Source organism: Lagenorhynchus albirostris, chromosome 1, assembly GCF_949774975.1.
Source record: "Lagenorhynchus albirostris chromosome 1, mLagAlb1.1, whole genome shotgun sequence".
NCBI classification, from domain to species: Eukaryota; Metazoa; Chordata; class Mammalia; order Artiodactyla; family Delphinidae; genus Lagenorhynchus; species Lagenorhynchus albirostris.
In genome coordinates this window covers 32,904,568-32,928,788 of record NC_083095.1, presented here as the reverse complement: position 1 = coordinate 32,928,788, position 24,221 = coordinate 32,904,568, and the positions used below count along the sequence as shown (strand labels likewise).

At 40.5% G+C, this 24,221-nt stretch overlaps 1 protein-coding gene across 1 annotated transcript in view; it reads left to right on the top strand.

Moving 5' to 3' along the window:
- Positions 1-24,221, top strand: part of EXD2 (exonuclease 3'-5' domain containing 2) — a 59,156-nt gene that overhangs the window by 13,571 nt on the left and 21,364 nt on the right. The window contains exon 2 of the mRNA XM_060140419.1: positions 11,314-11,699. Within this exon, the coding sequence (XP_059996402.1) occupies positions 11,361-11,699 (339 nt within the window). The 5' untranslated portion in view covers positions 11,314-11,360. The remainder of the gene's footprint in view (positions 1-11,313; positions 11,700-24,221) is intronic.

Sequence of the window (24,221 nt, the reverse complement as noted above, 5' to 3'; positions counted from 1 at the left end):
AACATTCAGTCTATAACACAAGATTTGATTTTTCTCACTCCTAACCTAGTATTGAACCATACTGCTTCTTTATAGTATGAAGCCTCAATAAGGGGAAAAAAATTTTGTTTCACGTGAATAAACGGATTTTTGTAATTTTGATAATTGAATTAGAAGTATTTATCATAGGACTTCCCTGGTGGTGCAGTGGTTAAGAATCCGCCTGCCAATGCAGGGGATACGGGTTTGAGCCCTGGTCCGGGAAGATCTCACATGCCACAGAGCAACTAAGCCCATGTGCCACAACTACTGAGCCTGTGCTCTAGAGCCTGCGAGCCACAACTATTGAGCCTGCAAGCCACAACTACTGAAGCCCACGTGCCTAGAGCCTGTGCTCCGCAACAAGAGAAGCCACTGCAATGAGAAACCTGTACACCACAATGAAGAGTAGCCCCCGCGCGCCGCAACTAGAGAAAGCCCGCGCGCAGCAACGAAGACCCAATGCAGCCAAAAGTAAATAAATAAATAAATACACTTATTTATTTATTTATTTTAAAAAAATATTTATCATAAAATGTTAACATATAATACCTTGAATTGAGTTTTATTCATTCAATAAATATTTATTGTTATCAGTTCTGTGCTACTTGCTGGAGATATTTATATATAAATGAAGAAACCAGTTAAGGTCCCTATACATGCTGGAGATATTTATATATAAATGAAGAAGCCAGTTAAGGTCCCTATTTTCATGAGGTTTACATTCTAGTGGGAAAGATAGACAATGAATGAACCAGCAGTCATTAAGTCTTTAGTTGGGCCAACAGGAGAAAAATCAGAAATATCCCTGAATTTTGACAATTGCATACACTTGTGTAACCCAAACCTCCATCAAGACATGAAACTTTACCACAGTTCCAGAAAGTTCCTTCATGCCTGAAATGCTCTTCCGTAGAATTTGTCATATCTGGCTTTTTTTGTCATTCAGTGCTCAGCTTAAATGTCTCTTCCCTGTACCCACCTCTCCCAGAGGCTACTATTGTTCATATTTTTTTCTACCATAGATTAGTTTTAGCTGTTCTAGAACTTTATATAAATAGAATTATACAGTATCTCTTTTATATCTAGCTTCTTTCACTCGGTCTAATGTTATTTGAGATTCATCCAGATTGCATGTATCAGTAATAAGTTCCTTTTTATTGCTGGTTAGCATTCCATGTAGATATACCACTAGGGCTGTTTCCAGTTTGGGGCTGTTATGAATACAGCTGTAATGAATATTCTTATACAAGTCTTTTTCTGGATGTATTTAATTTCTCCAATTTGAGACTCAGAGAACTGTACCAAATCTGACCTCCTTCATCTTCCAAATCTTCATTATGTGGATATTGAGTTTCTCAATCCATCCTCTGTGTCTCTGTTCTTATATTTTCTCTCTCTTTATCTCCGTGATGCGTTCTGGGTGACTTCCTCAGATTTATCCTCAATTCGGTAACTTTTTCTCTCTCTCTGTATGTCTGATCTGCTGTTTAACCTGTCTATTAAGTTTTTAAAAAATTTTAACAGATATTTTTCATATCTAGAAATTCTACTTTTTGTTGCCTTCTGTTCATGTTTGGGATTTTATTTTCCTGAATTTCCCTGGTTGTTACTTTGAAGTCTCTTTCAGATCTCAGTTATAGATATTTTTTTGCTGGCTCTGTGAGCTATTATGATTGATTTTAGGGTTTTGGGTTTTGTTTTGTTTTCATTCGTTTGTGAGCACTCTTCTAGGGAGTGATCTTCGGTGGGAGTCCTGCATGTTTCCTGCATGGTAAAACAGTTTTATGATCCGCTCTGCCTGGTTCCAACAGAACGGACCAATTCTAAGCATTTTAGTTTTAGTTTCTTGGCTGAGGGTTTCCTTTCTCAAGGATAATGTGAACTTGGGTCCTTTATCTGTCCAGAGTGCAGGTTTGAGGGGCTGTCCTTTCATGAGGGACTCTGTTCATATTCCTTTTTTTTAATTGAATGAAACATTCTTTATATTCTATAATACTTTACAGTTTTCAAAAGTTTCACACACATGATTTCATATAATCCCAAAATAACCCCCTTTTTTCCTCCTACCCCTATATTGCCCCTCCCCCTTCCGTCTCCCCACTGGTAACCACTAGTTTGTTCTCTGTGAGTCTGCTTCTTTCTGTTTTATTCACTAGTTTGTTGTATTTTTTAGATTCCACATGTTGGTGATATTATACAGTATTTGTCTTTCTCTGTCTGACTTATTTCACTTTGTGTAATGCCCTCTAAGTTCATCCATGTTGCTGCAATGGTAAATTTTCATTCTTTGTTATGGCTGAGTAGTATTCCTTTGTATATACTGTATCTTCTTTTTAAAAAAATTATTGAAGTATAGTTGATTTACAATGTTGTGTTAGTTTCAGGTGTACAGCAAAGTGATTCAAATATATACATCCTTTTTCAGATTCTTTTCCCTTATAGGTTATTACAAAATATTGAGTATATTTTGAGTACTAGGCTATACAGTAGGTCCTTGTTGGTTATCTATTTTATATATAGTAATGTGTATATGTTAATCCCAAACTCCTATTTTCTCCCTCCCCAACCTTCCCCTTCGGTAATCATAAGTTTGTTTTCTATGTCTGTGGGTCTGTTTTTGTTTTGTAAATAAGTTCATTTGTGTCATTGTTTTAGATTTCACAATTAAGGGATATCATATGATATTTGTCTTTGTCTGACTTACTTCACTTAGTATGAATCTCTAGGTCCATCCATGTTGCTGCAAATGGCATTATTTCATTCTTTTTTATGGCTTAGTATATGTACCACATCTTCTTTATCCATTCATCTGTTGATGGACATTTAGGTTGCTTCCATGTCTTGGCTATTGTAAATAGTGCTGCAACGAACATTGGGGTGCATGTATCTTTTCGAATTAGTGTTTTCGTTTTTGGGGGGTATATACCAAGGAGTGGAATTGCTGGGTCTTATGGTAGTTCTATTTTCAGTTTTTTGAGAAACCTCCATAATGTTTTTCACAGTGGCTGCACCAATTTACCTTCCCACCAACCCAGGATACAAGGGTTTCCTTTTCTCTGCATCCTCACCAACATTTGTTGTTTGTGGGTTTTTTTGCTGATAGCCATTCTGACAGGTGTGAGAATGTGGTTTTGATTTGCACTTCCCTGATGATTAACGATGTTGAGCATCTTTTCACGTGCCTGCTGGCCATCTGCATTTCCTCTTTGGAAAAACGGCTATTCAGTTCTTCTGCCCACTTTTTAATTGGGTTGTTTGTTTTGTTTTGTTTTTTCATGTTGAGTTGTATGAGCTGTTTATATATATTGGATATTAATCCCTTATTGGTCATATCATTTGCAAATATTTTCTCCCATTCAATAGATTGTCTTTTCATTTTGTCAGTGGTTTCCTTTGCTGTGCAAAAGCTTTTTGTTTTTGGCTGTGTTGGATCTTTGTTGCTGCGCACAAGCTTTCTCTAGTTGCAGCAAGCGGGGGCTACTCTTCGTTGCGGTGCACGGGCTTCTCATTGCAGTGGCTTCTCTTGTTGAGAGGAGTGGGCTCTACGCGCACGGGCTTCGGTAATTGCAGCACACGGGCTCAGTAGTTGCGGCACACAGGACCTAGAGCACACGGGCTTCAGTAGTTGCGGCACATGGGCTCTAGGGCACCTGGGCTTCAGTAGTTGTGGCGTGCAGGCTCAGCAGTTGTGGCTCACGGGCTCTAGAGTGCAGGCTCAGTAGTTGTGGTGCATAGGCTTAGTTGCTCTGCGGCATGTGGGATCTTCCTGGACCAGGGATTGAACCCATGTCCTCTGCATTGACAGGCAGATTCTTAACCACTGCACCACCAGGGAAGTCCCTTTTTTTTCTTTTTTTTAAAAATTAAAAAATATATATTTTTAAATAAAAAAATTTTTATTTCTGTGCAAAAGCTTTTACATTTAACTAAATCCTGTTAGTTTATTTTTTCTTTTATTTGCTTTAGGAGATGGATCCAAAAAAATATTGCAATTTATGTCAAAAAGTGTTCTGCTTATGTTTTCTTCTGGGAGTTTTATAGTATCCAGTCTTACATTTAGGTCTTTAATCCATTTTGAGTTTATTTTTGTATGTGATATTAGAGAGTGTTCTAATTTCATTCTTTTACATGTAGCTGTCCAGTTTTCCCAGCACCACCTATTGAAGAGACTGTCTTTTCTCCATTGTATATTCTTGCCTCCTTTGTCATAGATTATGTAATCAGAGGTGCATGGGTTTATCTCTGGACTTTCTATCCTGTTCCATAGATTTATATTTCTGTTTTTTGTGCCAGTACCATACTGTTTTGATTACTCTAGGTTTGTAGTATAGTCTGAAGTCAGGGAACCTGATTCCTCCAGCTCCATTTTTCTTTCTCAAGATTGCTTTGGCTAGTCAGGGTCTTTTGTGTTTACATACAAATTGTAAAATTTTTTGTTCTAATTCTGTGAAGAAATACCGTTGGTATTTTGGTAGGGATTGCATTGAATCTGTAGATTGCCTTGGGTAGTAAGGTCATTTTCACATTAATTCTTCCAATCCAAGAACACTATGTATCTTTCCATATGTTTGTATCATCTTCACTTTCTTTCATCAGCATCTTATAGTTTTCCAGGTACAAGTCTTTTACCTCCTTAGGTAGGTTTATTCCTAGGGATTTTATTCTTTTTGATGTGATGGTAAATGGGATTGTTTCCTTAATTTCTCTTTCTGATAGTTTGTTGTCATTGTATAGAAATGCATCAGTTTTCTGTATACTAATTTTGTATCCTGCAACTTTACCCAGTTCATTGATGGGTCCTAGTAGTTTTCTGGTGGCATCTTTAGGATAGTATCATGTCATCTGCAAACAGTGACTGTTTTACTTCTTCCTTTCCAATCTGGATTCCTTTTTTTTTTTTTTCTTCTCTGATTGCTGTGGCTAGGACTTCCAAAACTATGTTGAATAAAAGTGGTGAGAATGGGCGTCCTTGTCTTTTTCCTGATCTTAGAGGAAATGCTTTCAGCCTCCACCATTGAGTATGATGTTAGCTGTAGGTTTGTCATTTATGGCCTTTATTATGTTGAGGCATGTTCCATCTATTTCTTTGTATGTTTTTAAAGAATGTATACTCTCAAAATGCTAGGTGCAGAATTCTTTTTTTTTTTTTTTTTTTGTGGTACGCAGGCCTCTCACTGCTGTGGCCTCTCCCGTCGCGGAGCACAGGCTCCAGACGTGCAGGTTCAGCAGCCATGGCTCACAGGCCCAGCCGCTCCGCGGCATGTGGGATCTTCCCGGACCAGGGCACAAACCCATGTTCCCTGCATCGGCAGGCGGACTCTCAACCACTGCGCCACCAGGGAAGCCCTGGGTGCAGAATTCTATACATGTTCCTTAGAAAATGCTAATTAATGATGTTGGAGACACACCTGCAATAACTGGTGATTCTTGGATGTCTTTTCATATTTAAGAGTGCTATAGGCTGAATGTTTTGTGTCCCCTCAAAATTCATATGTTGAAAATTAACCCCAATTGGGGGGGCTTTGAGAAGTGATTAGATCCTGAGGGTGGAGCCCTCATGAGTGGGATTAGTGCCACTCCCTTCTGGCCTGCAGAGTTTCTGCAGAAAATAAGCTGATAGCCTTGTATATTATTTGTTGCTTTTCCCTTGCTGCTTTTAATATTCTCTATCTTTAGTTTTTGTCATTTTGATTACAATGTGTCTTGGTGTGTTCCTCTTTGGATTAATCCTGTATGGGACGCTGTGCTTCCTGGACTTATATGTCTGTTTCCTTTCCCAGGTTAGGAAAGTTTTCAGCTATTATGTCTTCAAATATTTTCTCAGGCTCTTTCTCTTTCTCTTATTCTTCTGGGACCCCTATAATGTGAATATTAGTGGGCTCGATGTTATCCCAGAAATCTCTTAGACAGTTCTCATTTCTTTTCATTCTTTTTTTTTCTGTTCAATGGCAGTGATTTCCACTACTTTGTCCTCCAGGTCACTGATCCATTCCTCTGTATCATTTAGCCTACTATTTATTCCTTCTAGTGTATTTTTCATTTCAGTTATTGTATTCTTCATCTCTGTTTGGTTGTTCTTTATAATTTCTAATTCTCAGTTAAAAAAATTCTAACTTCTCACTTTGTGCATCCATTTTCCTCCTGAGTTCTTTGATCATCTTTGCAGTCATTACTCTGAACTCTTTCTCAGGTAGATAACCTATCTTCACTTCACTTAGTTCTTCTTCTGGGGTTTTGTCTTGCTCCTTCATCTGGAACATGTTCCTCTGCTGCCTCATTTTGTCTAAGTTGCTATTTTTATTTTTATGTATGTTGTAGATTAGTTACATTTCTTCACCTTGAAGAAGTGTCCTTCTGTAGGAGATGTCCTGTGTGTCCCAGCAGTGAGCTCCTGTCTCATCACCCAAGCTATATGCTCTAGGGGTTCCCCTTAAGAGGGCTGGGTGGGTCCTTCTGTTGTGGTGGGCTGACTGTGTGGGTGGTCTGGTAAGCCTGGTCGGTCCCTAGTCTGGTTGGTTACCAGGTCCTGCCTTGTATGGATGCTGCTGGGTGCTGTTAAGAGGGCCTGGTAACAAGGTGACTGGCTTCAGAACCCTAGGAAGTCCTGGGGCTAGTGCTGGCTCCACTGGTGGGTAGAGTCAGGGTCCGGAGAACTCTGGGGCTGTTGCCTGCCCACTGGCGAGTGAAGCCAGGCCCTGAGGTTACTGTTGGACTACTGGCAGGCAGAGCCAGTTCCTGGAGTCTGGCTGCAGGGTCCAGGGATCCCAGGGCTTTTTTTTTTTTTTTTTTTCCGTACGCGGGCCTCTCACTGTTGTGGCCTCTCCCGTTGCGGAGCACAGGCTCTGGACGCGCAGGCTCAGCAGCCACGGCTCACGGGCCCAGCCGCTCCGCGGCATGTGGGATCTTCCTGGACTGGGGCACGAACCCATGTACCCTGCATCAACAGGCGGACTCTCAACCACTGTGCCACCAGGGAAGCCCACAGAGCTTGTTTTAGATCATTGGTTGTCAGGGAGGTGGTGATTCCTGACACAGTTGGTATGGGGTCTGGAGTGTCCCGAAGCTTGCGTTGGCCTGCTAGTGCACAGGGCCAGGGCCCAGCTGGTCCCAGGGTAGGTTCTAGCCTGCTGTGGGCAGGCTAGGTCCACAGGCTGTGGGATTGTGGTTTTCTTGTGTCTGGTGTCTGTCCCCTGGTGGCTGAGGCTGGTCTAGAGGCTAGTGCAGGCTTCCTGGAGGGCAGGGCCACTGTCTGCCCACTGGTGGGTGGAGCTGGGTCTTGGCCCTCTGGTGGGCAAGGTCCTGTCTAGAGGAGTGTTTAGAGGAGGCTGTGGGCTCAGGAGGACTTTAGGAAGCCTGTCTGCTTATGGGTGGGGCTGTGTCTGCACTCAGTTAGTTGTTTGGCCTGCGGCATCCCAGCACTGCTGCCTACAGACTATTGGATGGGGCTAGGTCTTGGCTCTAATGGCTAGAGGGAGGAGCCCAAGATCACGCCCACCAGCACTGGCTTCCAAATGTGACTGAGCTGCCAAATGTAGCTGTTGTCAGCTACGGCCGGCTTCCCACCTCTCCAAGGCCAGCAGGTAGGTTTGACTCAGACTCCTATCAAGTTACTGCTTTTGCCCTGAGTCCCGGTGCATGTAAGATCTTGTGTGTGCCCTTTAAGAGTGAAGTTGTATTTCCCACAGTCCTTCCTGAAATTAAGCCCGGCTGGCCTTCAAAGCCAAATGATCTGGGGGCTAGTCTTCCTGCTGCAGGGCCCCCAGGCTGGGGAGCCTAACGTGGGGCTCAGAACTCTCATTTCTGTGGGAGAACTTCTGCACTATAACTTTTTTTTTTTTTTTTTTTGACCACATGGCTTGTAGAATCTTAGTTCTGTGACCAGGGATCAAACCCACACCCTTAGCAGTGAAAGAGTGGAGTCCTAACAACTGGACCACCAGGGAATTCCCACGTCTGCACTATAATTATTCTCCAGTTTGTGTATTGCCCACCTGGGAGTATGGGACTTGATTATATCATGTCCCCTTCTACTCATCTTGTGGTTCCTTCTTTGTGTCTTTAGTTGTAGACGATCTTTTCTGGGAGGTTTTGGTCTTTTTCATAGATGGTTATTCTGCAGATAGTTGTGGTTTTGGTGTGGTTGTGAGAGGAAGTGAGCTCAGGGTCTTTCTACTCCACCACTTTGGCCGATCTTCAAGGGACTGTGTTCATATTCTCATCCTTGGGCAGATGTCTTGCCTGGACCATAGTAGGTGAACACTTACAGGTTCTTGTTCATGGACAAGGCAACACTCTCTTGCATCTCCACTGTGCCCTGGGCCTGTGGCCTAGACTTCTGTCCCTGGGCTGGTGATATTCTCCAGCACTGGGGCTGGTATGAGTTCTGGTCTCTGCCCAGCTTTATCTCCTACCCACTGTGGGTTCCCTTCTTCCATTTCTGACACTTGATGATTTCCCTTTCTTCTTTTTAAGTTTAACTGTGTATTAAACTTTTATTATCTTTTTAAAAAATATTTGTTTATTTATTTGGTTGGGTTTGGTCTTAGTTGCGTCATGTCGGCTCTTTAGTTGTGGCAGGCGGGCTCCTTACTTGCAGTCTGCTGGCTCCTTAGTTGTGGCATGTGAACTCAGTTGCAGCAAGCATGTGGAATCTAGTTCCCTGACCAGGGATCGAGACTGGGCCCTCTGCATTGGGAGCACGGAGTCTTAACCACTGTGCCACCAGAGAAGCCCCTTATTATCTTTTTAATGTTTTCTCCAACATTTGTATTGTTTAGAGTGAGAAAGGGAAGGGTTTTTATGTCTTCTCAGAGTATGTTAACTAGAAATCTCTCTATGCAAGTTCTTTAAACTCATTAAGTCTCAGTTTCCTCTTCAATAAAAGTGCTGGAGAAAGTACATATGAATACTTAAGCACAGTTTCTGCAAAAAAGTAAATATTTTAAAAACAGCGTAGCCATTTTATTGTTTTCATTAGTACTGTAATAGTTGTTGTGATTCCATTTTTCCTCTCCATTGCTGAATATCTCTGTAGGCATAATTACAGCCCAGGGTTGTTGTAAATATTAAATTATTTTAAAAAATTTGTTGTTGACGCTTTTAAAAATTGATAAAAGTAGTGCACATTGGGAGTTCCCTGGTAGTCTCTTGGTTAGGATCCCGAGCTTTCACCACTGTGGCCTGGGTTCAATCCCTGGTCAGGGAACTAAGATCCCACATGCCCCACAGCATGTCCAAAAAAAAAAAAAAAAGGAATTCCCATTAAATGGGAAACCCTCAGCCATAGAGAAGTATAGGCAGGGTCTAACAGGTCACTGTGTCTTTGGGCAGTATAGATTTTAGGTCAGAGCCTACAGATGGGTAACCCAGAGCCCCAAATGTTTTTATTTGGCTGGCACAATGTTTCAAAGACTCTAAATTTGTTGCTAACACTTAAAAATGGTGATATTTCACATAAAATTCAGATATCTAACTTTTCTTGAGTAATCAGGATAATCTGACCACACTGGGCCTTCTTCACAAACAGGATGAACACCTTGTGCTGAATGGTTGCTCTCCCATGTTTTGTCTCCATTATTGAGGCCAAAGGCCACTTACCATTTATTGTTACACATTTACTGTTGTCTTTTAAAATAGTACAGAGATAGTTGTATATGCCTATTTTTCTGTCAAAAATAGGAAAACAAGAGATAGATGGAGAAAAACCACATTGTAATAAGCATTGATGAAAAAATTAATCAGTTGGTCTGAGAAAGAAATGGAAGATTTTATTTGAGCCAAATTTGAGGATTATAACCCAGGAAGAGCATCTCAGAAAGCTCTGAGACCTGTTCCTTCCCTTAGAAGTCAAGGCGCAGTTATATAAGTTTTTTGAGACAGAGGCTGTACATCAAATGCTGTATTATTGGCAGTTTACATGATCCAGATCTAAGTGCCATGTGACCCCTTATGAGATCAAGAAGGAATGGCATCTTTAAGGAGTTGTCTTATTGATGCTAGAATATTGCTCTTTATGGTTGAGCAGGTATTTCTCTCAATGGGGAAGTTTAGGTTAATGCATAATGTAGATACACAGTGCACAGTGGGAGGAGAGAGGAGACCAAAGGATAGAAAAAAATTTTTTATTTAAATTTTTCTTGTCTTGCCATAAAATATGAGTTTTATTTCACGTACAGAAAATGGAAAAGAGGCTATTTTGTGATAGAAAGGAAGACAGTTCCTACATATTTAATAGGATGTCTGTGTCAGTTTTCTCTTGCACTTGGCTTGCTTCACTTATTTGTGTTATCCTGTTTGGACCCCGTGGACATTTCAATTTGCAACCTCCTCCTGAACATCCTGGCTCTCTAAGTTCTGTTCTTTTTCTTTTCTAGTCCTGTCTTCCCTTTTGTACTGTCCTAGCTTACCCTCAATAACTGAGTGTGTTTCCACGGAGAACTACCGAGACCTCTGGAGCAACGGAAAATCCATGTGCACTCAAGCCTGATTGCTCCATCCCTCACCAGCCACGCCTCCTAGAAAAGTAAAAGTCCCCCTACCAGTTGCAGAAGATTAGATTTTTTAAAATTTTTATTTATTTATTTTTGTCAGCGTTGGGTCTTTGTTGCTGCGCACGGGCTTTCTCTAGTTGTGGCGAGCAGGGGCTACTGTTCGTTGCGGTGCGAGGGCTTCTCATTGTGGTGGCTTCTCTTTGTTGTGGAGCACGGGCTGTAGGTTTGCAGGCTCGGCAGTTGTGGCACGTAGGCTCAGTAGTTGTGGCACACGGGCCCAGTTGCTCCGCAGCATGTGGGATCTCCCTGGACCAGGGCTTGAACCCATGTCCCTGCATTGGCAGGCAGACTCTTAACCACTGCACCACCAAGGAAGCCCTAGATTTTTTTTAAATTGCAAAGCAGAAGTTTCCCTTCAACTCTTAGAGATTGAAGGTTCAAACACAAACACCCTGAGGAAGATCCATTAACTAAAATTTACTCACAATAAATCAGCAAGTGGAAGTAAGAGTCTAGTTTATTCTGTTTTGATTGATGTGATTTTATAGGATTAAGAGAGCCCTGGGCAACTGGTAGAGGGCAGGGGGTTTTTCTTGGATGGAGATAGAGATGGAGTACAGGACATACAAAAGGGGGAAAATATTTTAAAATATCACTGTTTCATGTGGAAATTTGTAGCAATTGTTTTAGTTTGTGAGCACATGGATTGTGAATGCAACGTCTTTTGTGGGGTTGGGGGGGACTTGTATCCGTGGACCTTTAAATTCTGTATGTGAATATATTGTTGCCATTTGTTTTGCAGATTGTGGGATTAGTGATATGCTTTCCTAAACAACAGAAAAGTTGAAGATGTCTAAACACTTAGTGGCTTTGACAGTGACCACCCTTCTTGGTATGGCTGTCGGGGGGTTTGTCCTGTGGAAAGGCATCCAGCGTCGGAGGAGTAAAGCAAGTCGTGTGACCCAGCAGCAGCTGTCACAGCAGCAGCCGAAAGTGCCAGGCAGGAGAGAGCGGCCCACTCCAGCAGAGGACCAGCAGCACTCCAGTGCCCCCAGAGCCTCGTGGGAAGAGAGGATCCTTAGAGCAAAGGTGGCGACTGTGTCTCAGGAGGCGGAGTGGGATCAAATTGAGCCCTTGCTTAGGAGTGAGTTAGAAGATTTTCCAGTGCTTGGAATCGACTGTGAGTGGGTAAGTTAAAAGGCAAAAAACGAAACGTATCTTTTCTGCTTTTCCAGCTAGGGACCTTGAATAGTCAAATAGAGGATAAGATTAAAGGAGAATTAGCTTGTGCTCAGCTTATTTGTAAATAGATTTTAGCAGAAGGAGAAGCGGCTTCTCTTCTCAGGATAGGGGAGTGCTTATAATCATGGATTCTGGAGTCTGAGCTACATGAGTCCATTTTCACCACTTATTCTGTGAACTTGAACAAGTACTTAACCTCTTTGAGCCTCAGTGTACTTATCTGTAGCGGTGTGTGTGTGTGTGTGTGTGTGTGTGTGTGTGTGTGTGTGTAATGGTATCTACCGCCCAGAGCTTTTTTAAGGATTCAAATAGATAATCCCTGTATAGACTTCAGCACAATTTTAACAGAGAGTAATTGCTCGTTATATATTAGCTACTGTTAATATTTTTAATAGTATTTTCATAGGATGCCATGGAGAAGATAGTTAAGGAGGTCTAGTTAAATATGTGTTTATTACACAAATTGGGATTTAAAAAGATAATAGTTTAAATGCTAGACACTATTTACTCTAAGCCAGGTATTATATTGTGTTTTTTTTCATTATCTCATTTAATTTTGACAATAATCGTTCGTAGGAAGATACTGTTATTATTTCTTTACAGATAGGAAGTGTTAAAAGGTTTAGTTACTTGCCCAAGGCTGTGAAGCTAGTAACCAGCATTTGAGCTGGTTTTCCTTAGCCATCGGTTAATTTTTCTAATAGCTATTACTTTGGGGGAGTTGTTACATAGTTGTGATGAGGATAATATGGTACATCTACTCTTCTGTCATTCTGACTCACAGAGTGAACTTTAATCTCCTTGCAACAGAAGATACTACAAAATATAAATAAATCACAGTTATCATCTCTTATTAATTCAGCATAATACCTTGCCAAAATTCTGTGATCTATGTCTTCTGGGTATCTGGAATACAGTCAAGAGCCAGGAAGTGTAATCGAAAGAGGCCCTAAGCAGAATTGCTGCCACAAAATCAGATCACAGGTTGGTAGGAGGAACTAAAGATGCCAGTACAATGATGACCAAGAAGAGAACACCTGACAGTGTGGGCAAGGTTTAGTAGTCACATAAGGCCTTAAGGAGCTACTGAGGGTATTTCTTTTTTTTCTTTTTTGGCCGTGCGCTGCACGGCTTGCGGGATCTTAGTTCTCTGACCAGGGATTGAACCTGTGCCCTCTGCTTGAAAGTGTGGCGTCTTAGCCACTGGACCGCCAGGGAGTTCTCGAGGGTATTTCTTTATATCAGCAATAGCAGTAGTAGTTTATACCAATGACCTTGGGCCATCAGGAAAGGATTGGGCACCTTTTGTTTATTGTGTATAAGAATTATATCATTTTAGAAATAAACATATTTCTATATCATTTTAGACATATTTACACCAACAACCATAGAAGAAAACATTAGTAAACAGTGAGCTTTAGTAGATTAGGAAAATTCACATTTGCCAAACACCTTGATTATCCTACCAAGTGAAGTATAACTGCAGCAACAACAGGGTAGTCTGAAGTGAATAGTAATGCAATCGATTTAATAATAATATGTTTAATCACTGTAGCAGAGTACGTTTAAGTGGCAAATAATCCAAAACCCAGTTCCTTATGGCTTTGGAATGTATTGAACTTCTTCTGATGCCACGTTCCCTTCAGGTGTGATTGCATTTCTCTGATTGCTGCCACAGAAGAACTTTCATCCATCCTCCTTCTTTTCATTCTTCCATTTCTGATTTGTTTTCTCTTTCATTCACTTTTGTGTAAGTATTTGCTTAGTTATTGTTTTTGTTCTTGTTTTACACAGTCAGTATTCGTTTCAATTTACCAAAGTGTTTACCTTTTTCTTTGCTCATCTTTCTATATCTCAGAACTTTCTGGCATATTCTCTTTAAGGTTGTCCTTTAGAAGTTCATTTCTGGAGCGGTCATTGATAGTAAACTTAATTATTATTGTTTTGAAAGTGTCTTTATTTTGCTTTTGATCTTCGAAGATATTTTCGCTGGATATGAAATTCTAGTTTAGCAACTTATCATTTTCAAGATCGCATTCCACTTTCTTCTGGCTTCCAATGTTGCTGTTGAAAATAACTGTGAGTGTAAATGTTGATTCTTTATAGGTAATCTAATTTTTGGTAGCTCCTTTTAAGATCTTTTTGAGTTGCTGGTTCTGAAGATTCGCTGTCATGAGACTAGTGTTGTTATCTTTCTGTATTTCCTGTTTGGGATTCTGAGAGATATCCTGGATGTAAGGATTGGTATCATATCAATTTTTAAATTCTCTTTGAAGATTGCCTTTACCCTGTTTTTTCTTCTTCTCCTCCTCCTTCTCTTCTTCCTACCCCTCCTCTTTCACCTTCTTCTTCTTCCTTTTTTTTTTCCTTCTTCTTTCTTGCTGGAATTAAATCAGCTATATTCTGAACTTTTTCTGCTCTCCTACATGTCTGGTAATCTCTTTTATATTTAACATATCTTAGTCTCTCTGGATTCATTCTGTACAATTTCTTCAGGTCTCTTTTATAGTTCCCTTTTTCTTTCTTTAGTTTTGTGTAATCTGCTATTTAACTTACCCCTTGAGTCTTTTTTTTTTTTTAATCTTTTTTTATTTTGAAATAAAACACATCAAGAAAAGTGCCTGGGCTTCCCTTGTGGCGCAGTGGTTGAGAGTCTGCCTGCCAATGTAGGGGACACGGGTTCATGCCCCGGTCCGGGAAGATCCCACATGCCGCGGAGCGGCTGGGCCCGTGAGCCATGGCCGCTGAGCCTGCGCGTCCGGAGACTGTGCTCCGCAGCGGGAGAGGCCACAACAGTGAGAGGCCCGCGTACCGCAAAAAAAAAAAAAAAGTGCCTGAAACAAAAACAAAGAGCTAAATGATTTCACTAAAGAAAACAGCTGTGTAACTGGAAACTAGGTCAAGAAACAGAATTTGCTAGTACCCCAGAAGCTCCCCTTGTGACCCCTAGTAATCACTGTTCTCCCACCAAGGGTTAGTATTATCCTGATTTTATGGTATTTACTTTCGTGTTTTTCTTTATACTTTTACTACTTAAACATGCATGTCCTAACACACCATTGTAAAGCAATTATACTCCAATAAAGATGTAAAAAAAAAAAATGCATGCCTAGGCACGATAATTGAGTTTTGTCTGCTTTTTTTGGGGGGGGAGGGTATGCGGGCTTCTCACTGTTGTGGCCTCTCCCGTTGTGGAGCACAGGCTCCGGACGCACAGGCTCAGCGGCCATGGCTCACGGGCCCAGCCGCTCCGCGGCATGTGGGATCTTCCCAGACCGTGGCACGAACCCGTGTCCCCTGCATCAGCAGGCGGACTCTCAACCACTGCGCCACCAGGGAAGCCCGAGTTTTGTCTGCTTTTTAAATTTAATGTAAATGAAACTATCGTGTGTGTATTTTGTGTCTGGCTTCTTTTGTTCAACATTACGTTTGTGAGATTTACCCATGTTGTGTGTGACTGTGATTCATTGCCATATGTCCATTGTGTAAACATATCATGATTTATTCATCCGTTCTAATATTGATGGACTTTTGGGTTGTTTACAGTTTGGGGCTCTTACAAAGAATGCTGCAGTGAACAAATGCACTTATTATTATTGGGCATATGTCTCTATGAGTGGAGTTCTAGGTCATAGAGTTTGTATATATATCTTTAACTTTCATAAATAATGCCAAATTGTTTTCCAAGGTGGTTTTAACTAGTTTACCCTCATCAGTAGTAATGAGTGTACCTATTGTTTCTAGCTGTTTTCAGAAGTGGTTCTACTAATTTAATCTCTCACCAAGACTGTATGAAGATTCCCTTTGTCTTATATCCTTGTCCACATTTGGTACTGTCAGATTTAAAAATTTTAGCCATCCTAATGGATGTAGTAGGATGTGTAGTAATATTTCATTGTGGTTTTAACTTGCATGTCCCTGACCAGTACTGAGATTGAGCATCTTTCTATATTTTATTGATTATTTTGATATCTTCTTTTATGGAGTACTTGTTCAAGTCTCTTGCCTCTTTTTCTATTGAGTTGTCTTTTTCTTACTGATTTATAGTTCTTTATATATTTTGGTTATGAACCCTTTGTGAGTTAAATGTACAGTAAATGTCTTCCCCCATTCTGTGGATTGCCTTTACATCCTTTTATTGTTAAAGCTTGATGATCAGAAGATCTATATATAGTGCTGTGTAACAAGCCTTACCTTATCCCTAGTCATGAATATACTCTCCTGTTATTTTCTTGGAGTTTTTTTGGATTTTTTAATATATATATAAATTTACTTATTTTATTTATTTATTTTTGCCTGCGTTTGGTCTTCGTTGCTGCACGCAGGCTTTCTTTAATTGTGGCAAGCGGGGGCTACTCTTCGTTGAGGTGTACGGGCTTGCAGTGGCTTCTCTTGTTGCAGAGCACGGGCTCTAGGCGTGCAGGCTTCAGTAGTTGTGGCACGTGGGATCAGTAGTTGTGGCTCACGAGCTCTAGAGTGCAGGCTCAGTATTTGTGGCGCACGGGCTTAGTTGCTCCGCGGCATGTGGGATCTTCCTGGACCAGGGCTCGAACCTGTGTCCCCTGCATTGGCTGGCAGATTCTTAACCACTGCGCCAACAGGGAAACCCTAAGTGTGTGACTCTGTTTCTGTTTTGTAATTTAGTTCACGTGTAGCCATTTTTAGATTCCACCTATAAGTGATAACTTATGATGTCTCTTTTTCTGTCTGACTTATGTCACTTAGAATGATCATACCTAAGTCCACCCAAGTTGCTGCAACTGGCCTTATTTCATTGATTTCATGGCTGAGTAATATTCCATCGTACATAAGTACCACATCTTCTTTATCCATTTTTTCCTTCCAAGGACATTTAGGTTGTATCCAAGTCAAGGCTCTTGTAAACAGAGCAGCACTAAACGTTGGGATGCCTGTGTCCTGTCGATGTTTGGTTTTCCCAAGATATACGCCCATGATTGGAAGTGCCATATGCTCTGTAGCTCTGTTTTTTAGATTTTTTTTTAAACACAATACACTTCTCCAGAGTGGCCGTTGGCAATTTATATTCCCACCATGAGCATAACAGGGCTCCCCCTTCTCCACACGCTGTCCTGAATTTCTGGTTTTTACACTTTGTGAGGATGCCCCGTCTGACTGATGCGAAGTGATACCTCTTTGTAGTGTTGATTTGCATTGTCCACCTGTTTGGTTGGCCAAAACTGCATCATTGACGAAGTGCAGCCGCTTTTCATGTGCTTTAATGGCAGGTCCAATCTACCTCTTGAAATTCCTTTCCTGCAATTCTGCCTTGCTTACAAGTCCTTTTTGATGACTTACCTCAAGACATTTTTCGACAATAGGTATCATTTACAACCCTGCAGTTTTCTGAATTGCAGTGCCCCTGAGCTCCATTTTTCAACTTGTTTTGGGAACTGGCCACAAAACAGCAGGATTGCTTCAAGCCCTATTCTGGTTCCGGGAGCAGGCTGAGCCTTTGGTCAGTTCCTCTTCCTGATTGGAAATTAGAGTGGCATGTGCCTGTCCAAACAACTAGGGCTTGTCTCTCATTGGTTCACCCCCTTCCACTTCATCCTCTGGACAAATTCCAAACTGTGTGAAACAGGATGTTGAAGGTGCTGACTTCCCCAAGTGGGGAGATTGTTAGGAAAGAGGCTGGAGGGGGTAACCCGACCACCAGGGGATGAGGAGATGAGGTGCCTTTTCCAAACTCTTCCCCATCAGCCGGTGTACCATCCTCTGGGTGTCGCATGCATGTTTTAGCTGTAGGAAGGGTCCCCAGCACCTGGAGATTTGGGACCCATGGAATGGGGACCAGGCAGTATTACTCTAAAGGGGCTGCATTTGCTGGCCCATCCTCACCAAGCCTCTCAGCCTCACGAGTGTGCAGCCTTAGGTCCCATCCAGCTGTGGGTCTAGATGTGGTCTGTCCAGGTTGCATCACAGCCCCTGAACGAATTCTGTAAGAATTTCTCTCTCTCTCTGTGTCTTTTTTTGGGGGGGGGAATTTATTTTTATAACGGTGTATAGCTGATTTTCAATGCTGTTTCTTGCTGCTGTACATCCACTTGATTCACTTACAGAGAGACATCAGTAAAGTCTTTTTCAGATTCTTACCAGTCTTTTTTTTTTTTTTTACATTTATTTTTGGCTGTGTTGGGTCTTTGTTGCTGCGCACAGGCTTTCTCTAGTTGCGGCTAGCGGGGGCTACTCTTCGTTATGGTGCGTGGGCTTCTCACTGCGGTGGCTTCTCCTGTTGCGGAGCACGGGCTCTAGGTGTGCGGGCTTCTGTAGTTGTGGCGCACGGGCTTAGTTGCTCCATGGCATGTGGGATCTTCCCAAACCAGGGTTCGATCCTGTGTCCCTGCATTGGCAGGTGGAATCTTAACCACTGCGCCACCAGGGAAGCCAGAGTTCTGTGGTTTTAACATTGCATATTTAGATTTATAATCGATCCGGAATTGATTTGTGTGTGTGTGTGTGTGTGTGTGTATGATGTGAGGTAGGGTTGAGTTTCATTTTTTCTTTTATGGATATCCAATTGTCCTAGCACCACTGATTGAAAAGATAAATCTCACTGCTGTGCAATGCCACTTTATCATAAAACAGGTATCTCTTTTTTTCATTTTCTTTTTTTAAATAAATAAATTATTTATTTATTTATTGGCTGCGTTGGGTTTTTGTTGCTGGGTGCGGGCTTTCTCTAGTTGTGGCGAGCCGGGGCTACTGTTCGTTGAGGTGCGTGGGCTTCTCGTTGCAGTGGCTTCTCTTGTTGCGGAGCACGGGCTCTAGGCACGCAGGCTTCAGTAGTTGTGGCACGTGGGCTTAGTAGTTGTGGCTCGTGGGCTCTAGAGCGCAGGCTTAGTAGTTGGGGTGCACGGGCTTAGTTGCTCCGTGGCATGTGGAATCTTCCCGGACCAGGGCTCGAACCCGTGTCCCCTGCATTGGCAGGCGGATTCTTAACCACTGCACCACCAGGGAAGTCCCCAAACACGTATCTCTATATGAATAGATCTATTTCTGGACACTCTAGTAGTCTATTTTTCTGTTCTTCCACCGGTGCTCACAAACTGTCTTAGTTACTGTTGCTTTATAATGACTCTTGATATCTGCCACAGCAAGACTTTCTATCTTGTTTTTTTCCCGGAGGGTCTTGGATAGTCTTGGTCCTTTGCATTTCGTTATACATTTTAGAATCAGCTTTTCAGGTTCTACCAAAAACAATTTCTTGATATTTTGATTAAGATTGCATTGGATCAATAGATCAGTTTGTGGGGAATTGACTTCTTTCCAACACTGAGTTTTATAATCTAAGAATATTTATTTAGATCTTTAACTTCTCTTAATAATATATTTGTAGTTTTCTGTGATTAAAATAATTCTGTTATAAATGAAATCTTAAAAAATGTTGTGGGACTTCCCTGGTGGTGCAGTGGTTAAGAATCCGCCTGCCAATGCAGGGGACATGGGTTCGAGCCCTGGTCCGGGAAGATCCCACATGCCACGGAGCAACTAAGCCCGTGCGCCACAACTACTGAAGGCTGCACACCTGGAGCCCGTACCCTGCAACAAGAGAAGCCACCGCAATGAGATGCCTGCGCACCGCAACGAAGAGTAGCCCCCACTCACCACAACTAGGGAAAGCCCACACGCAGCAACGAAGACCCAACGCAGCCAAAAACAAAGTAATTAATTAATTAATTTTTTTTAAAGTTGTGTTTTTTCTGGTATATAGAAACGTAACTTTATATGTATTTCTCTTATATTAAGGAACTTACTAAACTCACTTATTAATTCTAATTACTTCTGGATTCTTTTGGGTTTCTATATAAACTATTATATTATCTGTGAAGTGACCATTTTTTTTCCAGTCCTTACAGTTTGTATTTCTTTTCCTGCCTTGCTGAACTGGCGAGGATCTCAATATAGTGCTCAGTATGAGTGGTGACAGTAGGCATCCTTGACTTATTCTCTATCTCAGATTGACAGCTTTCAACATTTTCATATTGAGTATGATATCTGCAGTAGGTTTGTTTACAGATTAAATACATTCAATTCTATTCTTGGTTTCTTAAGAGTTTTTTTGTTTTGTTTTGTTTTGTTTTGGCTGCGCCACGCAACTTGTGAAATCTTAGTTCCCTGATCAGGCACTGAACCCGGGCCCTTGGCAGTGAAAGTGTGGAGTCCTAACCACTGGACCGCCAGGGAATTCCCAATTTTTTTTTTTTTTTTAAAGAATGAGATATTGTCATTTACAGCCGCAAGAATGGACCTAGAGAATATCATACTAAGTAAAGTAAGTCAGACAGAGAAGTACAAATATTAATAGGATATCACTTATATGTGGAATCTAAAAATGATAAATGAATCTATATACAAAACAGAAATAGACTCACAGACATAGAAAACAAATTTATGATTAACAAAGGGGAAAGGGAGTGGAGGAGGGATAAACTAGGAGTATGAGATTAACAGATATAAACTATTAAACTATTATAGATAAGCAACAAGGATTTATTGTATAGCACAGGGAACTAGATTTAATATCTTATAATAACATATAATGGAAAATAATTTGAAATATATATATATATAAAACTGAATCACTTTGCTGTACACCTGAAACTAACACAATATTGTAAATCAATTATACTTCAATTTTAAAAAAGTTTTTTTTTTTAATTATGAATAGTTGTTGAATTTTATTAAGTGCCTTTTCTGAATTTCTTGAGATGAGTATGTAGTTTTTCTCCTTTATTCTGTTCTTGTGGTGAAAATACATTGATTTTTGAATTCCTGGCATAAATCCAACTGGGTCATGATGTCTTATTCTCCTTATACATTGCTGAATTCACTTCACTAGTGTTTTAAAAATAATCTATATTCATGAGTGATATTGGCTTATAATTTTCCTTTCTAGAAATGACCTTGTCAGATTTTGATAAAAATGTTATGCTGGCCTCATACAAGTTAGGGCTGTTCCTTGGTTTTGTGTTCTCTGGAAGAGTTTGTGTAAGATTGTCATTCTTTTTTCTTTAAATGTTTGATTAGAATCTACTGGTGAAGCCATCTGGAGTTTTCTTTTGAGGGAAGTTTTTGAATTATGAATACAATTTTTTAAATAGTTTTGGGGCTATTCATATTTTCTATTTCTTCATGTCTGTTTTGATAAATTTTATTTTTCATCTAAATGTGTCTTCTTTCAAAATTTTAAATTACAGGCATATACTTGTTTATAATATCCAGTGACTTTTTTTTTTTTTCCTATCTGATGGATATGTAAGGACTTTTTTTTTTTTATGTAAGGACATTTTTGACAATGCTTATTTGCTTCTCTTTTTTTTTTTTCTTGATTACTCCTTCCATGGGTTTATCAGTGTTATTAGTCTTTTCAGAGAACCAACTTCTGGCTTTGTTGATCTTTATTGTATGTTTGTTCCATTACACTGATTTCTGCTCTTTATTATTTCTTTTCATCTACTTGTTTGGGTATAATTTGCTATTCTCCATTTATTCTTCGACCTACTCTAATCTGACATCCTACCATACTACTCCACTGAAACGGATGAAGTTGATGGCTTTCTTGTTTTCCAGTCCAGTGGACACTTATTTGGACTCATGTTATTATAGCTCTCAAAAGCATCTGCATAATTCCTGCACGAGACATTCTCTTTGGCTTTCATGCCATCATACTCTCCTATCTTCTGTCTTACTGTTCTTCCTTCTTTTTCCTTTTCTGATCCCCCTTCTACCTCACATCCAAATATTGAGTTGACTTAAGCTTGGTCTCTTCTGTATCCCCCCAGGGGCTGCAAACTCAGATGCCTACAAGGTCCAGACAGGAAAGGTAAATGGACAATGTAGAGTGATTGTTTGCATTTTTGAATGCATAGGAGTATTCTTCAATTTCATAAAGAAGTATGCTCCCTCCCTTTTTTCTTTAAACACAAGACCTCTGTGATCTATCTTCCATTTTCCTAGTTTTATAGAGACATGGATCCTGAGAAATATTTCTTTGCTGGAAAAACAGTGGTTTACAAATACAATGATAAATGGGAAATGCCAGTTGGCTTCAGTGTTGAGAAGACATTATGGTGAATTAGAGAATTCATGCCTTATATAAATGAGGAAGCTGCTATACAGTTCAAGCCAAGTGTTGCCAGATTGTCCAGTTCTTTAAAAAGAAACTCGATATATAGATTTTTTAAAAATGTGGACTCCACTGCAATTTAAAAGTTTTGGCACAAGTTTTTAAAATGTGGAGATCAAAGAAATATATAATATTAAACATCTGTGGGTCAGCAGACAGGTCCAAGGACTACTAATTTATGTCCTCTGATCTCTATTCTTTTTCTAAATGACCTCATCTAATTTTGTAGCTTTAAATATCGTTGATAGGCTGAAGACTCTCAAAATTAGAACTCCAGCCCTTTACATCCACCCGTCTACTTGACATCTCCCTTGAATGTCTAATAGTCATCTCAGACTTAACATGTTCCTAACAGACCTCTCGATTTTTCTTCCCAAACCTGTATTATCCCTAGTCTTCTCCACCTTTAAGATTAAACTCAAGAGAGACATCCTCCCTGCTAAGGTTTGTCTAACAGAAGTGATATGATTGAAAGTCAGACACAAAAAGGCAGTTATAATATGTTAAGTTTCTTTAATGGCAAAATATGTGGAAATTCAAAGAAGTGGTTATAGAAAGCAGGAAATAACACAGCATTCTACCAGATAGAGGTATGTGTTTCCAGATTCCCCCAAGTTACCCATGGTGATGTGTAAGTATGGATAAATCACCTGTATAAAATGAGGATTCTGCCATGTTTTAGAAGCTATTATTGCCTTTCTTCTGGGGAGAGGGAGATGTTAAATAGATTTCTGGCCCCTGACTCCTGCCTGATTTTTTCTGGAGTCTCTGGCTATAGACTGCCTTGCTTAACAGGTGCAAAGTAATTGGTGTAAAAAAGACTGAATGAAGTGAAGGTCATTTTCCCAAGAGCATCCTTCTGCAGGCCCAGGCTTCAGGCTTGCTTGAAGTCCCCTCCTTTTTCCTTACTATTAACCCTCATTTCCATTTAGGAAGTATTATCCTTGTTATTTCCAAAATAGATTTTGCATCCATATACTTCTCTACATCTCCTCTACTTCCTTCCTAGTCCAACCCTCAAGAGTCTCTTATTTGGACCTTTGTAGTAGCCTCCTGACTGGCCTCCCTACTTGGACTCATATACCTATGATCCCTTCTCCATAGAGTAAGCAAAGTGATCTTTTAAAAATGCTAATCTGATCGTCTCAGTCCCCTGCTTGAAAAGCCTCCATTGCTTCTTATAAAACCAAGATGTCTTAATTACTTATGTGTTCTTAAGGACTCACATGCTCTTGCCTCTCTCAGCATCTCTGATTTTGTCTCCTTTTCTCTTCCTCTTACTACTTTCCGGCCTCATTGAGCCTTCATTCTGTCACTTGAACAGGACAAGCTCATTCCTGTCTCAAAGCCATGGTCTAGTTTAACTGACACATAAACTCCACAGATAGTTAACCTTGGTCCAGCCCAGAATATGGTCTCAGATTATTTTTTGCTCCCTGCTGCCATTGTGGGGTCATTTAAAGAATCACGGACTTTTCCATAATGTTTTATTTGCTCTGGATTTGTAAGTTCCCTGAAGCTAAAATGGATGTTCACTGGCCCTCAGGAAGGAGGATCCCTAAACCAGTCCTCTGTGAGTGAATCACTGAAATCATTCATTTCAAATTTTTACTTTCGTGTGTATTTCATAATGTCTTAACACGTTAGTATAGTACTACATTTATATGATTTATAAATGCATATGTACATGTATTGTGTATGTCCCAAACATTTCTTATGAGTCGACTAGTCAAAAACCAAACAAAAAACCCAGTGACCCCTGGATTACATAATGCTAACGAAATTAAAATGTGTTTTTTTTTTCCTATTAAATACAATGTTGGTAAGCCAAGGGTTTCATTATTTTCCATGGGTGGTAAGTGATGTCAAGGCAAAAGATGTTGGCAAAAGGGGGAAATATAAGAAATTAAGACTAGATATCTTATTCTTGGGACTTCCCTGGTGGTCCAGTGGGTAAGACTCTATGCTCCCAATGCAGGGAGCCCGGGTTCAATCCCTGGTGGGAGAACTAGATCCTGCATGCATGCCACAGCTAAGAGTTTGCATGCCACAGCTAAGAGTTTTCATGCCACAACTAAGAGTCTGCATGCCGCAACTAAGAAGTCCGCATGCCGCAACTAAAGATCCCGCATGCCGCAATGAAGATCCCATGTTCTGCTACTAAGACCTGACACAGCCCCCCCCCCCGCAAAAAGACTAGATACCTTATTCTTTAAGCCAAATTGAGTCTGCTAGAAGCAATATTCTTCCAATCATACATTCAGTATAAATTGGGTACCTATTGGAATCATAAACATTTGGATTCCTAGTGGAAAAACCTT